The sequence below is a fragment of the Pongo abelii genome, chromosome 17 (genome assembly GCF_028885655.2).
Source record: "Pongo abelii isolate AG06213 chromosome 17, NHGRI_mPonAbe1-v2.0_pri, whole genome shotgun sequence".
Classification (NCBI taxonomy): domain Eukaryota; kingdom Metazoa; phylum Chordata; class Mammalia; order Primates; family Hominidae; genus Pongo; species Pongo abelii.
In genome coordinates this window covers 50,475,155-50,494,855 of record NC_072002.2, presented here as the reverse complement: position 1 = coordinate 50,494,855, position 19,701 = coordinate 50,475,155, and the positions used below count along the sequence as shown (strand labels likewise).

The 19,701-nt window shown below is 39.8% G+C and overlaps 1 protein-coding gene across 3 annotated transcripts in view; it reads right to left on the bottom strand.

Annotated features, from left to right (window-relative positions):
* Positions 1–1,021: 1,021 nt before the first annotated feature.
* Positions 1,022–19,701, bottom strand: part of ELP2 (elongator acetyltransferase complex subunit 2) — a 44,700-nt gene continuing 26,020 nt past the window's right edge. For 2 of the 3 annotated variants that reach the window (XM_024235789.3, XM_054538205.2), the window contains 10 exons: positions 19,127–19,315; positions 16,871–16,940; positions 15,941–16,036; positions 15,744–15,801; positions 14,753–14,825; positions 11,090–11,282; positions 8,550–8,671; positions 5,571–5,704; positions 4,582–4,695; positions 1,022–1,262 (listed from right to left, as the gene is read on the bottom strand). In XM_024235789.3, coding sequence (XP_024091557.2) covers positions 1,106–1,262; positions 4,582–4,695; positions 5,571–5,704; positions 8,550–8,671; positions 11,090–11,282; positions 14,753–14,825; positions 15,744–15,801; positions 15,941–16,036; positions 16,871–16,940; positions 19,127–19,315 — 1,206 coding nt within the window. In that variant the 3' untranslated portion in view covers positions 1,022–1,105. The remainder of the gene's footprint in view (positions 1,263–4,581; positions 4,696–5,570; positions 5,705–8,549; positions 8,672–11,089; positions 11,283–14,752; positions 14,826–15,743; positions 15,802–15,940; positions 16,037–16,870; positions 16,941–19,126; positions 19,316–19,701) is intronic. The other variant, XR_002912214.3, reaches the window with a different exon arrangement.

The following is a 19,701-nucleotide window of genomic DNA, read 5'->3' as shown; positions in this document are numbered from 1 at the left end:
TGTTAACCTCTCTCCACCCAACACCCAGGCTCCCAACTCTCCTGGCTGCCTCCAGCCCTCAGCTGGCACAACTGACATGCTGTTTCCAGCACCCTTTTCTTCTTTCTGCATCCTCCCTGGGGGACATACATCCCTCATCTCGTGACTTCAGCTATCACATAAATTCAAATGTTTCAGAACTCTATTTTTTACCTCCTACATCTGTCAGTTTAAATGTCAGGATATTTTACTTTCAGTAAAGCCCTAAAAAGACGAATCCATGTACTTTTAAAGAATAAAAGAAATGACTGGCTGCAGCTCAAACCTACAACTGCTTGCGAAACTCTACAATGTCTGGCAGATGCTAGAAAGAAGGGGATCAAGACAGAGCACACTTGGCATGGTATGCTATCTATAGAAAATGTTAAAATAAAAATTAAGTAATCTAGGTTTCCTCTCTTTATTTTCTACGTCTACTCTCTGAAGAGGGCAATAAATAAGGAAACGTCCCAAAGAGGGACAAATGAAGTCCCAAAATAACACAAAATTGGGCAAATCCAGTCATGAAGAAAGAACAGAGGTTCTTGAATTGGGACACACAGAGGCAGGTCTGCAGCTCTAGGAATCTCTGAATGTATGTGCAAAGTTCTGGGTGTGTGTGCATATGTTATATAACAAAGTGAAGGGTCCATAGCTTTCACCGCATTTCAAAGGGTCTAGCACTGAAATAAGGACTACTGCTATGTGACTTAAAAAATGAAACTCAGGCTGGGCGCAGTGGCTCACGCCTGTAATCCCAGCACTTTGGGAGGCCGACGCAAGCAGATCACCTGAGACGAGGAGTTTGAGACCAGCCTGGCCAACGGTGAAACCCAGTCTCTACTAAAAATACAAAAATTAGCTGGGCATGGTGGTGTGTGCCTCTAGTCCCAGCTACTCAGGAGGCTGAAGAAAGAGAATCGCTTGAACCTGGGAGGTGGAGGCTGTGACAAAGCAAGACTCCATCTCAACAACAACAACAAAAAAAAAACCAGAAACTCAGTTCAGTTATGAAGGTAAAGATGACCTGTTCACATGATAATATTTTAAGATACCAGTGACTGCAAGCATGCAGTTATTAAGTCCATTACAGTGCACATTTATTGATTCTGTGTATCTTCACAGTGTGATCTTCACCACAGCTTGCAAAGTGTAACCACTCAGCACCTTCTGCTTCCTTCTGCTCAGTTTTTCCACTGCAATTCTTCCAGCATAATTTTCTGATAGCCAGTGTATGACTTTGGCTAAAACAAAGAGAAATCATGAAATGTTTTTCTAATTAATGGTGTAAACATGAATGGAAGTTAAAACCTGAAAATTGAAATGTACAGGTGTTAAAATAGCATCATTAACATTTTAGCCATTTTATTTTAACCTGGAAAATATTTTACTATATTCACTTAAAACTGCAAAGCTAAATTTTAATCTTACTCACTGGCAATAACATCACCAAAACAAGCAAGACACAGACAATGAATCTCTGTCAAATGTTGTTTAAAAAAAAACAAAAAATAAAAATTTTTTAAACGAATGTTGTTTTAATGATCAATGGAATTTCATGAAATGGATATTCAAGTTAGCCTTTTAGATAACATTACTAAATTTATAACAATTTTAACTTTACAATATATTCTAGATTATTTTATTCTTTTGACATCCCTGTGAGGTGGTGGAATTGCATTTTTACTACTGGGTAAAGAAAGACAATGACAGATTTAATGTACTGCACAATGAAAGAGTCTTGGTCTCCAGTGTGACCTCTAACTGCGTGATCTTGGGCAAGACCATCGTATTAATGCTCCCTACCCCCTACTTCCCCAGCCCTTTAAAAAGGCAGACCCAGAATGTTACCAACGTATGTTAGGAACAAATTTCTATGAAAATACAACATCTTCTATAAATTTAACCTGCAAATTAGCTTCCCAAACCAAAAAGGAATAAAGTGAAAAACCTAAGTAGGTTTTAGGGCAGTAAACACTGAAAACAATACCAGAGCACACACATTACACTTTCATTTGCTGACAGTCCCTGTCACCAGATGCATTCTCATGATTAAAAGGGAAGAATGAAGTCATGAAACCCATTTTAAAAATCAGTCCTCCTGAACCTATGCAACAAGATGACTGCGTGCCCTTACAAATAGTCACTCTGGCTGGGCTGCTGTGCCTCAACTGTTTTCTGAAATTATTCTAGAGAAAATGCTTCCATATTATGCAGACTATGATTTGAGTACTCTCAATGATAGCTCATATTCCTTTGAGGATGAATCTGACTGTTGAAAGCACCCGGAAGTAAGCTTTATAATAAATATAAATGGCAAACTTAATAGATATGAATGGCAAGCTTTAAAAAGAGGAAACGATTGAAATAAGTAATATTATAAAAGGCATTATAATTTGTTTTCTTGCATCACTAGTAAGCTAGTTCTGAACACAATTCCTACAGAGAAGTTCCAAGAACATTTTAAGTGATAGCAACATCACTGGAATCTCAATTATTATGGATTAAAGTTATCTCGTTTCATTAAAAGAATGATTTGATGTAGTGAAATCACTGAAATAAACATATGTGGTATAATTCTTTCCAAGGGAGCTACTTTGAGGAACAGTACTTGTTTGGCTATGTAAGCTTTGAGATAGTGGGTTTCTTTTTTTTTTTTTTTTTGGTAATGTCCTTTAAATACAGAATATTAACATGTCACATTTTAAGAAGATAGGGAGTTTGGCAAACCAACCTAAAGGGTAGTGTTTGCTTATATTACCTTTGTAAATCTTATTACTAGCAAAAGCTTTCATTTGAAAGGTACTTGGAACTTGGTAACTGAAATATTAGCAATCCAAATAATATAATATGTTAAGTCACGCATTAGTTCCATCTTGCAAATCCTAAGTCACCACAATGACCAAAGAAAAAAACAACCCCTTCAGACAAAAAACTCAAATTCTATACATGTTCCCTTCTTGTGCTTTCTAAGGGGCTTCCCACCAGTGTCCCACATGGGGGCCATTGAAGAGGTCTTCACACCAGGTTAGAGGTGAAGGGAGCACTGTGGGCAGGCAAAGTGGAAGGAAGGGGTGCCCAGGAAGAGAGAAAATTTCAAATGCCTGAAGCATGGAATTTCAACAGATTTCTTCCCTCTTCAGCAAGCCAACAGCACAAACTAGTTCAACTGCTAAACCCAGCCCAGAGAGGCAGGAGAGAAGCCACGGGGGCATGGCAATATCTCATTTTAATAAATGTAATTATAATGAGCACTAACATGCTTGGCTGACATGGAGACAAGATCTGCTGGATGAAATATGTTTTAAGACATTGCTCACAAATCTCTCTCCATTAAGCACTCACCCTCATCATACTGTCATTTGAAATTGCTATTTGAAATTGTATTTTCAACAGTACAGACATACGAAGGTTGAAAAAGCCTAAGAAAACATAACACAGAATGATATTAGTAGCTTTCTGAACGTTTATACTTTTTTGTGGGGGACAGGCTCTCATTCACCCAGGCTGGAGTGCAATGGTGTGATTATGGCTTGCTGCAGCCTCAACCTCCTGGGCTCAAGTGATCCTCCCACTTCACCCTCCCAAGTAGCTGGGACCCACAGTCATGCACCATCACACCTGGCTAATTTCTTTTATTTTTGGTAGAGACCATGAGCCAACACACCCAGCCACATTTAGGCATTTTTAAATAAAATGTGGGCCAGGCACAGTGGCCCATGCCTGTAACTCTAGCACTTTGGGAGGCCAAGACAGGAGGATTGCTTGAGCCCAGGAGATGGAGACCAGCCTGGCCAACACAATGAAACCCCATCTCTACTAAAAATACAAAAAAAATTAGCCGGGCATGGTGGTGCGTGTCTGTAGTCCCAGCTATTTGGGAGGCTGAGGTAGGAAGACTGATTGAGCCTGGGAGGCAGAGGTTGCAGTGAGCTGGGATCTTGCCACAGCACTCTAGCCTAGGTGACAGAGTGAGACCCTGTCTCTCACACACACACACAAAAAGAATAAAACCTGTAAAAGGGTAGATCAAAAGTGATCCCTGCTGTCTAGGTGGGTGGGATGGGGAGGAGGTTGTAAACAGCAGGTGCTCTATGCCAGCTCAGGTGGCAAATGCATGAGGCCCAGGGCATGAGACTTGCTATGCCTGAAAGCTCCCTATAGGATCTTTTGAGGTAAAGGGCTCAATCATAAGGATACGGCTACCAAAGTGCAATCCAGAATATCTTTAAAAATCACAAACATTTTGAATCAAATTAAGAATCTACTGTAGTCAAATTCTACAACACACCATTATGAAAATCACTTTCATCTCAAATGGTTGTTTATAAAAATAATATTATGCACGCAAGCAATTTGGTCAAGCAAACTTTTAAAAATCAAGTGCAATATATCAGTTTCAGATTACCACATGTATCAATTTCCGATTACCACAAAACAAAGTGGTAGACACGACGAATACAGATATATGTCCCTCTCCACGAAAATGTGGCATAAAATTTGCCACGAAAGACCCCATAATTTCTAGTTAATGTGATGGAAACAAAAATAGGAAAGAAATACCTTTGACTTGTTTCTACACAGTGGGTCCAGTCATTTATTTCTGGAACTTGATCAGTCTTTTTCCAGGTATATAAGCAAATCTTTCCACACTCCAATCCTACTGCAACCACATATCTGTTTTTAAGGGAGGGGGACAACAGTGATTAACTTAGCATGAAATTGTTATCTCCGTCATTGCTCTGAAGTAGTTCTTCACAGTGTCCCAACTGTCCCTGCCTTACAAAAGACTCTGCAGGCATCAGCCCAGGACATGCTGCACTGCTCTGCTGTGTCCTCAAGGAGCCTCCTCTTTACAGGGGCTGCACACAGATTTATCTGTGTCCTCTGCTGACAAAGCCCATGAGCCAGTGTTTCCCCAGCTGGCTGCAGGGACCCTTGTTCCACTGAAGATGCTTGTTACAGAGAAAGTATTATAGTCCTAGATTTGGTGAAGTAAGAATCTTTGAGCCACATTCCTAACCTGTATTTTACATTCTGAATCATTAGATTCTATCAATTTAAAAATTATTATGAGAAACATAAGCATTTTGGAAAAGACAGTAACTCAGGCCAGGCACGGCGGCATACACCTGTAATCCCAGCACTTTGGGAGGCCGAGGCAGGTGGATCACCTGAGGTCAGGAGATTAAGACCTGCCTGGCCAACATGGTGAAACTCCATCTCTACTAAAAATACAAAAAAATGAGCCAGGCGTGATGGCACATGCCTATAATCCCACCTACTTGGGAGGCTGAGGCAGGAGAATCGCTTAAACTCAGAAGGCAGAGGTTGCAGTGAGCAGAGATCATGCCACTGCATTCCAGCCTGGGCGACAGAGTGAGACTCCATCTCAAAAAAAAAAAAAAAGAAAAAAGAAAAAGAAAAAAGACAAAGAAAAAAAAAAGACAGTAACTCAGAGGCTAGGAGAATTCAAAAATGAAATGACATGAGGGCTACATATTAAGAAACCAAGTGGTCCTCTTAAAACTAAGCCCCACACAGAGACTGACCGTTGAGAAGGGTGGAGCGCTGGGCAGACGCTGACAGCTGTCACAGCCCCACCCACGTCCAGGACTGAGGAGCAGGGGCCAATGTTGTGCTCAATACAGTCATCAGTGGAGTCGCACTCACCCCAGACAACCACCTAATACAGACAGATCACACACTGTAAAGCCTTCTCTTTGCAAGGTTTCTAGCAATGTACTACAGTTTCATTGGCAAAGATAAAACAAAGTATTTGCTCTGGTATTTTTAAAAATGCATCATTACATTCGTGTATGATGTGCCAGGACTTGAGAACATTTCAAGCATTACAAAGAAGGTACAGTACAGCAGACATGCATCTCTGAGAGCTCGTCTTGGTCCAAAGACAAAGCATTCCTGCCCAGAGACCACAAAGAGGTGTCTAACCTGCCTTCTATACTCACAAATTGGTTCTGATCCAGTGGAGTCCCATCAGTAGGCTCATGCACTTCCCCAAGAAGCTACTACAAAATGTTTAAGAACTAATCAGCTTTCGGGCTGGGCGTGGTGGCTCATACCTGTAATCCCAGCACTCTGGGAGGCCGAGGTGGGTGGATCACCTGAGGTCAGGAGTTCAAGACCAGCCTGGCCAACATAGTGAAACCCCTTCTCTACTAAAAATATAAAAAATAAGCAGGGCGTGGTGGCGGGTGCCTGTAATCCCAGCTGCTAGGGAGGCTAAGGCAGGAGAATCGCTTGAACCTAGGAGGCAGAGGTTGCAGTGAGCCGAGATCGTGCCACTGCACTCCAGCCTGGGCAACAAGAGTGAAACTCCGTCTCAAAAAAAAAAAAAAAAAAAAGAACTAGTCAGCTTTCTAGCTCTTCCTCTACACTGTCCATTGCTCAGGGAATCTACTCAGCTATGAGGAAAACCTGACCTAGATGATACCCCTCATGAAATGAGGCTTCCCTGGAAACTCATGCCTCAAGGATGTGTGAATGGTCACAAAGAAATGGAGAGTGGGCTGGGCGTGGTGGCTCACACCTATACTCCTACCAGTTTGGGAGGTCGAGACGGGTGGACTGCTTGAGGCCAGGAGTTCAAAACCAGCCTGGCCCACATGGTGAAACCCCGTTTCTACTAACAATACAAAAAATTAGCCAGGCGTGGTGGTGGGTGCCTGTAATCCCAGCTACTCAGGAGGCTGAGGCAGAAGAATCGCCTGAACCTGGGAGGCGGGGGTTGCAGTGAGCCAAGATCACGCCACTGCACTCCAGCCTAGGCAACAAGAGTGAAACTCCATCTCAAAAAAAAAAAAAAAGAAAAGAAATGGAGAGAGAAATGAAGTGGACAACAGTAGCAAAATGCAGAACCAAAGCAAGATTCTGAGCAGAAGGCTTTGTCCAAGCAAGCAGAAGTACATTTCAGAGAATGCCCAGCGAATGCTGCTTTGTCTGCTGGATCCCTGACCTATCCCTGAGAGTAGCAGCTGGACCATGTTCTATAGGCATGTGATATGGTTTGGCTGTATCCCCACCCAAATCTCATCTTGAATTGTAGTTCCCATAATCCCCGTATGTTGTGGGAGGGACACAGTAGGAGGTAATAGGATCATGGGGGTGGTTACCTCCATGCTCTTCTCATGATAGTGAGTGAGTTCTCACGAGATCTGATGGTTTTATAAGAGGCTTCCCCCTTTTGCTCAGCACTTCTTTCTCCTGCCACCAAGTGAAGAAGGATGTGTTTGCTTCACCTGCTGCCATGACTGAGTTTCCTGAGGCCTCCCCAGCCCTGAGGAACTGTGAGTCAATTAAACCTCTTTCCTTTATAAATTACCCAGTCTCAGGCAGTTCTTTATAGCAGCGTGAAAACAGATTAATACAGTATGACTGTGGGGGACAAAAGCAGTCCTTTTTCCTCAGCATCGAGCACAGCACAGGCACACCAATGCCAAGAAAGAAAGAGCAGGCAAATGAACAGAAGGGAGGGTCTGAGACGTAAAGTCTGCCATAGAGGCTGACATGAAAGTGTTTAGCCTGAGTGACACCCTGCCTGTGCTAGCCCTCCACTTCAGTGATCTGTACCTTGTCTGTGACTAAAGAAGGCAGGGAGAGGAATGGCAACACTAAACTGCTTCACCACCTCCAGTCTGTAGGAACAAAAGGATATTTTAAAGAGTATGAAAACAAAGGAAAGACCAGAGGTGAGGTGGACATTTCCCAGAGAACAAAGGTGAAGGTCATGTTGGAGAACATACTCCGAGGCTAGGTGTGGTGGCTCATGCCTGTAATTCCAACACTTTGGGAGGCCAAAGTGGGAGGACTGCTTGTGCCCAGGAGTTTGGGACCAGCCTGGCAACATGGCAAGACCCCATCTCTACACAGTTAAAACAATGGCTGGGCGTGGTGGTGAGCACCTGTAGTCCCACCTACTTGGGAGGCCAAGGCTGAGGTGGGAAAATTGCTTGGGCCCAGGAGGTCCAGGCTGCAGTGAGCCGTGACTGTACCACTATACCTGAGATCCTGTCTCAAAACAAAAACAAACAAAAAAAAAATTCTAGCTACTTTGTTTTGACTTTTTTTAAAGCTTGGGTCAGTCATACTCCACCCACTTCTAGCACCAAATGAAAAGGTAACAATCATTTATTACAGAAAAATGTTAAATTCATAAAAGTAAGAAAACTAGAAAATAGTTTTTCCCTTATTCCCCTACCTCCCGCTGCCCTCCTGGTTTCTTGGTCTTGATTAATTTCATTTATTATTCTTCTTCCACTGGGACCATTTGCTGAAGGTCATATGTCTGAAAGGTCTTCTCCTCATATTTTTGACATTTCAGAGAAATTTACTTATAGAATTTAACAAGAAAAGTCTTTTTTTATATGTACATATATGAAAAACAGAAAGGAATACATAGCTGATTCTTAAAAGCCGTAACAGAAAGGCAGGATTATGTGTTTTTTATTCAAACATACCTACAAAAATATTATTTTTACATTTGAAAAAATATTAAGTTTTTAAATGATTACCTTTTTGTCTCGACTCCCAGTGAAGAAATACTTGCTATCAGGACTCCAATCACAAGACCAAATAATTCTACTGTGCACAGAAGTAATTTTGTTGGTGAAGGCAAAAAGACTAAAAACTGGCTCTGAAAGAAATATGTATACACTATTCACAAAGGAGAGAAAGCTGGGTTTTTACCTGTTAGGAAGTGATGTTTAAGTGCCATATACACCATATGACTTAATACTCAATTTATATGCACTGACTTTTGAAATAGACTGAAGCCAGGCAACCAACCCCTCACCAGAAGGCTGTGGACATAGCTATTTTTCTAGTAGGGAATGCTTTTGTACTGATTGGTCACTCTCTAGCGACTGATGACAAACATCTTCCAAACACTCAACTGAAGTTCAACTCACGCCTATAGAAGAAGCCTCAAGCTATTTAGCCTTACTCAAAGTAGGCAGATTTGCATATTAGGCTATAGAAAAAAGATTAATGCACCACTTAATGTTTAAAAAAAGAAATCTTAAGAAAATATTTTCCTTTTAAGTATAAGGCAACTTCTAGCCCTTATATGGACTAAACCTATCACACCTAACTGTTGGCTAGGCATGGTGGCTCACACCTATAATCCCTGCACTTTTGGGAGGCAGAGGCGGGTGGATCACCTGAGGTCAGGAGTTCAAGACCAGCCTGCCCAACATGATGAAACCCCGTCTCTACTAAAATTACAAAAAATTAGCCAGGTGTGGTAGCAGGCGCCTTTAATCCCAGCTACTCAGGAGGCCGAGGCAGGAGAATCGCTTGAACCCAGGAGGCGGAGGCTGCAGTGAGCTGAGATCATACCACTGCACTCCAGCCTAGGGAACAAGAGGGAAACTCTGTCTCAAAAAAAAAAAAAAAAACTCCTAAAAAACAAAATCCACATAACTGTTTATGAGGAGGGAATAAGAGTGTATCTATTATTACTCCATAACCCATAAAGATATAACAAATTAATAAATACGTTATTAATACAATTTTTTCTTTTTGCAGGAGGATGAAGTCTCACTCTAATGCCCCGGCTGGAGCGCCGTGGTGGGATCTCCACTCACTGCAACCTTCATCTCCCAGGTTCATGCAATCCTCCTGTCTCAGCTTCCTGAGTAGCGGGGATTACAGGCATGCACCACCATGCCTGGCTAATTTTTACTTTTTTTTTAGTAGAGATGGGGTTTCACCATATTGGCTAGGCTGGTCTCAAACTTCTGACTTCAAATGATCCACCTGCCTTGGCCTCCCAAAGTGGTGGGATTGCAGGTGTGAGCCACCGCACCCGTCCAACTTTAACTTATTTTTTATTTTGTTGAGACAGAGTCTTGCTCTGTCGCCTAGGCTGGAGTGCAATGGCGCCATCTTGGCTCACTGCAACCTCTGCCTCCTGGGTTGAAACGATTCTCCTGCCTCAGCCTCCCAAGTAGCTGGGATTACAGGCGTGCACCATCATGCCCGGCCAATTTTTTGTATTTTCAGTAGAGATGGAGTTTCATCATGTTGGCCAGGCTGGTCTTGAACTCCTGACCTCAGGTGATCCGCCCACCTTGGCCTCCCAAAGTGCTGGGATCACACGCATGAGCCACTGTGCCTGGCCGACTTTAGCTTTTTAAACAGTAAATGCTGCATGTTAGGAAAAGATTAGTGACGCAAAAAAAAGCAGTCTGTTCTAAAACATATTGCTGAGTATACTTTACAGTCCCTGGGTGTTCTCTAAAACACAAGAAACAAACAGACCAGAAATATCACAAAACCAAACTGTATGCAAGTCTTATCAATGGAAAAATTAAAAACAGGATTAAACAATGCAAATATACTTTAAACACTCTCTAGAACTTATCCACCAAAAGAAACTAGGGGAACAGGAATAGGCCACTGCCCCAACTACACAAAGGTTTTTAGTCTTCTTTCTTTTTTCAGTTTATGACAGGTTCAGAGTAGAATGTGGGTAGGTGGGCTAACACCTTGCTCAGGGGTCATGTTATCCAGATGGATGCCTAATATGCCCTTCTCAACGAAGGAGGTGACTGGAGAGGGTAGGAAAAAGCTAAGGATAATGGTTTCCTCTACATTTCATAATTTAAAATAGTACTATATTAATAAAGTAGTTCAGAGAGAAGAAACCACTCAACCATGAGTTTTCTCAGTTGTATCTTCATTATTCCTGTCCCATAAAATCCTAGCTCAGGACACATCATCCATTAGGTTTTGTGGTAGCATTCTATCACCATTTGCAAAACCTAACTTCCTACATACAGATGTTTATGTTTCTTGAACTGAGATATCTGAATGCATGCCATCTTGACTACATAATCACAAGTAGGTCAACCCAAATAAAGATCATCTCCATTTAAATCTTACAAGGAAGGTCAAGTCTTCCTCAGTTATCCAAGAACTTTGAAAGGCTTCAAAGACATGAGGCTCTACCCTTCACTCTGTTATCTTTCTCTTAACTAAAGCTGCTTAATGTAGATAAAATGGACATAACTGTTTCACTAATAACTTTCCCAATCAGAAGCTGTTTTACCGAACTCAGGTGAGATTGTATCCTGCTTTTTCCACAATGACCAGGTTCGATCTCTGGAAACAGCTAGCAAGAACTTGTCATTAGGTGAGAAGGCCATCTGCGTGACTGTCAAACTGTGGAAAACTAAATTCTGCACCTGTTTCCAAGATGTAGTGTTCCAAAGAATGATAGCTGCATGCTCTTTCTTAGCTGCCTGTAGGACAGAGATGAAACAATGAAGCTAGTAAGTAAAAATAAACTGAAGAGAAAACATTTTAAAAACAACACATTGTTTCTATGAGTATATTTTATTTATCTGTTTGAATTCCAAAAAAAATTCCTAGGAGATAACATACTACAAGCATTTCTAATCTCTGGGAAGAATTACAGATGACTGGGATTAGAAAAAATGAATCATCGGGGACTACAGTATCATGTTTTCTTTCTTTCTTTTTTTCCTTTTCACTGTAGCTCTCAGATCTTAAAAAATTATTCCATGATCAAAACTATGACATGGAGGGGGAAAAAATAAAACGCAAAACTGTGGCATGGAGCGGGAAAAAATGAAAATTATTCCAAAATAAAGGGTTTACTTTTAAAAAGATCAATCCTGAGAGAAATCAAAGACCTGAACGAATGACAGGCATATTGCATTCATATATCAAAATACTCAATATTGTTAAAATTCTCCCCAAATTGATCTAGAGAATCAATGCAATCTCCATTAAAATTCCTGCAGGTATTTTTGCAGAAACTCTTAAGCTGATTCTAAAATGCAAAATAAAGGATCTACTATAGCCAGAATAACTCTATACTTCCTAATTTCAAGATGTATTATTAAAACACTATCGTTACTAACAGAGTATGGTACTGGCATCATATCAAAAAAGATCAACAGAACAGAATATAGTCTAGGGAACAGACCCACATATATGAACAACCGACTTTAGACAAAGGGACAAAACACAGTGATGAAGGGGATAGTCTTTTAAAAAAATGATGCTGAAACTGGTATCTATAATAAAAGAAAATCAATTTTAATCTATACTCCATGACAAATACAGGAATTAATTTGAAAGTATCATAGGTCTAAAGGCAAAAGCTAAAAATCCATAAAACTCCTAGAACAAAACACAGCAGAAAAATCCTTGTGACCTTGAATCAAAGACTAGATATAAGAAAGACACAGCCTAATTAAAAAAAAAAAAATTGATAAACTGGACTTCACCAAAACATAAAACATATGCTATTTGAAAGACACTGTTAGGAGAATGACAAGCCACTGAGAAAAAATATCTACATAAGCACATGTGATAAAGTTGTATCCAGGGTATATAAAAAACTGTTCAGTGTCCATCAATGGATAATTGGATTTTTAAAATGTGGTGTGTATACACACACACACACACACACACCATGAACTACTACTCAGCCATAAAAAACAATGAAATCATGTCTTCTGCAGCAAAATGGATTGAATTAGAAGCCATTCTCCTAAGTGGGAAATGACTCAGAAGCAAAAAGCCAAAAACCAGACATCCTTGCTTACAAGGAGGAGCTAAACAATGGGTACACATAGACATATGGTGTGGAATAATAGTAGACACTGGAGAATCAAAAAGGTGGGAGGGGTTGAGGAATGCAATACTCAAGGTCCAAGGTATACTATTCAGGTGATGGGTATGCTAAAATCCAGAGTTCAACAAGACACAATATATCCATGTAACACAGTTGCACTTGTACCCCTAAATCTATAAAAAAAACTTTAAAAACTTTTCAAAACTCAGTAAGAAAACAATCTAATAAATAAATGGGCAAAAGATTTGAATAGTTTCACCGTATTTTCATATGGATAAAAATTAGCACATGAAAAGATGCTTAATATCATTAGAGAAATACAAATCACAGCCATAATGAGCTGCTACACACTTACTAGAATGGTTAAAGTTAAAAAGACTGATACTAAGTGCTGGTGAGGGTGCAGAGCAACTGGAAATCTAATACACTGCTGCAAAAATGTATAACCACTGCGGAACACAGCATGTCAACTGTCTTAAAATTTTAAATATACATCTACCATACCATCCAGCAATTCCACTCACAGATATGTACTCAAGAGAATGAAAGCATATATCCACGCAGAGATTTGTACATAAATTTTCATAACTGTACCATCGGTAAAAGCCCAAAACTGGAAAACAACCCAAATGTCCATTAATAAGTGAATGGATCAATAAATGGTGGTACATCTGTACAAGGTAAAACTACTCAGCATTAAGAAGGCATGAACTACTGATGCATGCAAAAACATGGATAAATCTCAAACAATTATGATGAATGAAAGAAGCAAAACCAAAAAAGTACATACTTACATGATCCTATTTATATACAATTTTAGAAAATGTAAACTACTCTATCATGACAAAAAGCAGACAAGTGGTTTCGTAGGGATGGAGGCAGGAGGGAAAAGGGAGAGGCAGAAGAGAGGAATTGCCAAAGAGCACAGAAAATGTTGGGGGTTGATGGATATATACAGTATCTTGATTGTAGTGATGATTTATACAGGGATAAACATGTCAAAACTTATCAAATTGTTCACATTAAACATACCATTTATAGTATGTTAATAACCCTAAATAAAGCTGTTAAAAAATGTTTAGAGGATACACATCTTGTTGTGAGTCAACTTAAAAAGGGAAAAGAAAAAATCAATTACAGGATTCACAGTGCCCTAAGTTAGAAACAAATTATCTGCTCAGTAGAAGCCCAGACATTTGAACTACTGAACTCCATTTTTCCCAAAGGCTCCTACAAGAGAAGGAAGTCCTCTCAGTACCATTTCAAAGAATAAACAAGTCGGGTAGGGGTGGGTGTAGGGGAAGCACAGCAGTATTTCTTATGATGCCTCTCAATGCAGATCAGCGGCATAAATCCACAGTAAAAGCAGGGACACGAGCCCATGCAGGTGGGCAGCCCTTATCATCATATTTAAAACAAGTAAATAAATTTCAGAAAATTTAAGACGAATGTGTGGGTTTCAGACCCTTCAGATAATCCTCCACAATTGCTATATCATTCCATAGGATATGGATAAATACTGAATGATGAATTCAAGACCATCCTTCTAGGTAAATGCAAAAGTCATCTACCTTAGGTCAGTGAAAAGAGTGTCCTCAAAAAAAAGTCTGATGGACTTCACTCCAGGTTTCCTCTTCTCATTTCCCTGCGTCTCTATGACTCCAATTATTTAAAATTTATCACATTTTTAGGTGTCATTTTGAGATATCGTTGTTTTATATACAGAGTCTCACTCTGTCACCCAGGCTGGAGTGCTGTGGCGCGATCTTGCCTCACTGCAACTGCCACCTCTGGGGTTCAAGTGATTCGCATGTCTCAGCCTCCTGAGTAGCTGGGATTGCAGGTGTCATTTTGAGATACCTGATTAAATCACTTTTAGCGGCGGGGCACAGATAAGCTCAAAATGTGCAGCTGAAACAGACTTAAAATGAAACCATAAGCTTTTGAAGAGACAGAAGGGTAAGAAAAATTGAGAAAGTAAGATTCAAAAAACCAAGCACTAGTGGCCTTTCACATAGAGTTCTGCCTAAATCATTACCAAAGTTGCAGGAGCCTGATGACCCAAATAACCTGTGACCAAACAGAATCAAAAGTAAACTTCCCTACCTTACAAGCTGAGGCAAGCAGAGTCTTTGAACTGTTACAAGTAACACAAAATATTTCATAACCATGCCCATATCTAAAATTTAAAAAGAAAAAAATGTACTATTAGCAAATGAATCTATTCTCATGCTACACAATTTTTGAAAGTAAAAAGAATAACATCAACCTCTCTAGCTAACATACAATTCTTTTAAGGAACATTATAGGTTTGTCTAGGCAAACATTTGAGAGAAAGACAGGGAGATGGGAGAAAAATGCCAGCTTCCTATAAGTAATATAACTCATTCAAACAATTAACATACAAGTTTTCACCTCCTACTTTCAACCAGCCAGTATCTAAACAATAAACCATGGAAAAGTCTTCATCAGGAACCATCAAAGACAAAAAGACCATGACTAACAACAAAACTTAAGTCTTTTTTTTTTTTTTTTTCGAGGCAAGGTCTCACTCTGTCACCCAGGCTGGGGTGCAGTGGTGCAATCATGGCTCACTGCAGCCTCCAATTCCTGGGCAGAAGCAATCCTCCAGCCTCAGCCTCTCAAGTAGCTTTGGACTACAGGCATGCATCATCATGCCTGGCTAATTTTTAAAAATTTTTTGTAGAGATGGGGTCTCGCTATGTTGTCAAGGCTGGTCTCAAACTCCTGGCCTCAAGTGATCCTCCTTCTACGGCCTCCCAAAGTGCTGTGATTACAGGTGTGAGCCTCTGTACCCAGCCAAGTCTTTTTAATAAAGAAAAAATATATATTGTTATGCTTCTCTACTTTAAAAATAAGATGAATAAACAAAACTAATGAACATAATAAACAGTAATATAAAAATAAACATGAGGTTTAATTCTCATTCCTTATGAAGAGCCACTAAGAGATATATAGAAGAGGAGGAAAAGGTAGGTAGAAGGAAGAAAAAGGAGAAATCAAATTGTGGGGTGGGGAGGAAAAGTCAGAAGTTATGACAGAATCAGACCAAAGAGCTAAATACAGTTTAACTTACAGTTTTTGAACTTCAGGCCACAAAGTATTCTGCAGAAGATGATCCTCAGTGGGAGGCTCTAGAATAAATTGAAGCTATTTTTTTCTATGTTCATCCAAATACAAAAGTGAATTCTATAGCACTTATTTAGGTCAACAGCAATAGATAACATACTGTGTGTTCTAGCGATTTATTAAATTGTCTTTGTCACTTCTTACCAGTAAGTATGGAGGGCTGAAAGGCCACCTGCTGATACTCAAAACCAGTGCTAGTTAACAGCTCCTCTTCATCAGAAGGCTGAGAAGCTATATCTCCTAGTTTGAAGAAACACATCAAGAATATAGTCACTATTTTTATATCTCCTTCACTTGTCTCAATATTAAGGCCACCAGATAGAAAGCAGTGGTGATTCAAAGTGGTGTAATTCACAGCTGTGTCCATGTGATTCCAAAGGCAACAGTATTTCCATTACTCCAGTATTTTCCAAACATGCTCCTGGCGGCATTAATCAACTCCATAAAAGTTCTTTCCATTTTCTTTGATCTAACAGTCTCCAAACTTTTAAAACTACCCAACCAACTCTTCAGGTTACCCACATTCCATCTGTAGTTCTAACACCAAAAAACATACTTTGTGGCAGGGCGTGGTGGCTCACACCTGTAATAACAGCAGTTTGGGAGGCCAAGGCAGGTGGATCACCTGAGGTAAGGAGTTCCAGACCAGTCTGGCCAACATGGTGAAACCCTGTCTCTACTAAAAATACAAAAATTAGCTAGGCATGGTAGCACATGCCTGTAGTCCCAGCTACTCGGGAGGCTGAGGCAGGAGAATTGCTTGAAGCCAGGAGGCGGAGGTTGCAGTGAGCTGAGATCGCGCCACTGCACTCCAGCCTGGGTGACAGAGCAAGACTCTGTCTCAAAAAAAAAAAAAAAAGGAAAAAACATGCTTTGTGAAAATTGCATCTACTTCAGTGGTCTGAGTGTGTACAAAGAGTACTTATCACGAAATAGGTGACAGAAAAGATAGATACATATATTGTGATTAAAAAAAAATCAGCTGTAACAAACATTAGGTAGACATTACACAAGTGTGTGACTGGGGTTTAAGTACCACTATGGGTTTAATAATTTTGAAGACAAAAGCCTTACCCTGAAAGACAGCTTTATTTGACAATCCCAACGCAGGGACAGTGGCTCCTTCTGGAAGATCACTATCTTGCTAGAATAGAAAATATAATATCTAAGTTTTAAATGCTAAAGTTTTATTTGCTAATTTTAAAACTAAAAGTTACTGTTACTTCAGGCACTACAAAAAAGTCATGCTCATAAATGCCGAGAAACAGTTTAAAGACCATCTTGTGTGGATGTCTACCTGTACTTTCACTTCCTGAACCAACACTGCAATGCTAAGCAATCACTCTCCAACAGATAGGCCCTACCAGGCCTCCAACTCCCACGCAATCCATAAAGTCGGGCATCCTCTCATCCATAAAGGGATCTCGTTGAACCATAACATTTCAATGGGTTTCAGGGTCTGACAGGAAATGCAGTGAGCTGAAAATGGAAGGCCCAGAGCTCTACTTCCAAGATAATCTCACAGGCACATCCCCTGATGATGCTCATATAAACACAGATGCTTCCCAGAAGGGAACAGTTACAGCATTAGTCATAGTATTTTCATTAAACATACCTAACTAACTGAGTATTTTAAAGCTTCGTATGAGTGTCATTTGAAAAGGCAATATCTGCTTAGATTTTGCAATTTATATCAATCAAATTATTACATGTGAAAATATAAGCTAACCATCAAAACTGGCACATGCTCATTTGCTAAGAGTGTTCTGTACAATTTAGACTTTAATACAGAAGCTGAAACTAGACACAAACATGAATAGTAAGAATTTAAAACCATCAAAAATGGCTACCTGGGACAGAAGAAACAGTATGCTTTATCTCAGAAACCAGGAAAAACTAACATGGAAAAGAACAGTAAGAGGCATTCCTACATACCTATCCCAACACTTAGTATGGGAGCAAAACCCAAACGAGAGCAAGCAGCTCACTACTCTACAGGATCCCTGTATCTTAGGACACAGAACTAAGTGTACAACTGGGACTAAGCCTCTCATGGAATCCTAAAACCCCATTTCAATTCCTAGAACTGAAGAGATCCTGAAACTAGCTGCCCCTCCACCTCCCATACGCTTAGCTCTACATAATAACCACAATTAAGACTTCCCTTTTGATCTTGTTCCTATTGTCCATTATTATTAGAAACAACCACAACAGAATCTTAAATCCTCTTCACATAATCAAGAAAGCCTGTAGCATGAGGTGCTGAGTATACATTCCAGGAAATTTAGTTGGATACTTCATTTCTAATGAATTTCATTTTCCTCTCCAGTCTTACCCAGACTGGTGCTAGTTTCACTGCCTTCAGAGTCTCTTGGCTTCCAGATAATTCTCTTCCAAAATGCTTTTCATCACTCTTTGTGTAGAAGCCCCCAACAGCACCCCACAGTCAGACTGTGCCTGCCTCCCAAGTCCTCCACCATGGACTTTCCCCATTCTCCCCACTTCTATCCAGTCTTTAGTCCAACAGGTACCACAATAGCTCTGGCCTCCCCTTTGCTCTCTCTCTCTCTCTTCCCTTTGCTCTCTCCCTCTCTCTCCCCTTCTTTTTGCCTATCAAAAGGGTACTTATCCTTTTAGAGCTCAGAACCAAATTTGTGACTCAACTCTAAGTGAAGGACTGTATAATATGCACTTCTGTGTAACCCATCTTCCTACTTAATTTTCCTTCTTTCAAAATTACTTCATAATTTTTATAATCCATGTATTTTTATAAGTAGCTCAAATCTTTCTTAGAAGGGCGTATAAACATAAAAAAAAAAGTTACCCTTACAAAACCCAAATCAAGTCCCATTAAACATGTTCTCGTTTTTCCAATACAATGACCTCTTCCTTCTATGAAATTTACTTTAGTACCAGAAGATTTAGCAATTAACTGGTCTCATCTAATAACTGCAGATACATTAGTTCCACTGTCCCCTACCTCTTCCCCTACCATACAGCTAGATGGTAATCTCCTTGAAAACAGTATCCATCTTTTATTTTGTTCTATTCTAGGTACCTAACACTGTGATAAAACATCGTATTCATGTCTCAATTGAACACTAATGCAGCTTTGTAGTATTTTGAGCTCATTTGCTACACAAAATTTCTAATTTTAGTATTTAAATCATTACACCCCACAGTGCACAAAAAACTTTGTCAAATCTTACATTAAGAAACAATATTACTTTCTTTCTACCCATATATTCCATTTAAAGCCTGAGGCAAAAATCTTTTTAAATTTAAAATGAAGTGACTAGATTTAGGTAAAATATTTAGAGAAATACTCACATTACAAAGCACATGATTCAGTGATTGTCCTGTAATGGCACAAAAATTTTCCACAAAATTCCGAGGGGCACAAAAAACCCGAAGAACTTTTTCATCTGCTCCAGATACAAACTGAAACCGATTAATCATTGCCAAACATTTCAGGTCATATCCATGTATCTGAGGCCTTGCAATTTCATGCCAAGTCACCTGGGTAAAACGGGATAAACAAAAATGATCATTCAAAAGCTGAATTTTCAATAAGCAAATTATTAGATGAAAATTATTTACTATACAATGGAAATATAACCATGGGGCAAATTCATCCATGAATAAACCACAACTGGGCAGTATTGGTAAAAATTACCAAGAGCCACAGAAAACCACTCAAAATCATTTGACTTGTTTTTCAGTTGACTATAGATGCTGTTCCCAATGTTCTCAACTCTATTTATTTGAATCTACCACGTGTTACTGAAGCAGTAGTGTTAGTGGCAAACTTCATTAGCTCTTACGGACTGACCCATAGTCAGTTCCATGAATTTCTATCAGAAACTGAAGCAGAGGATCCTGATTTTCTCTACCACATAGCAGTT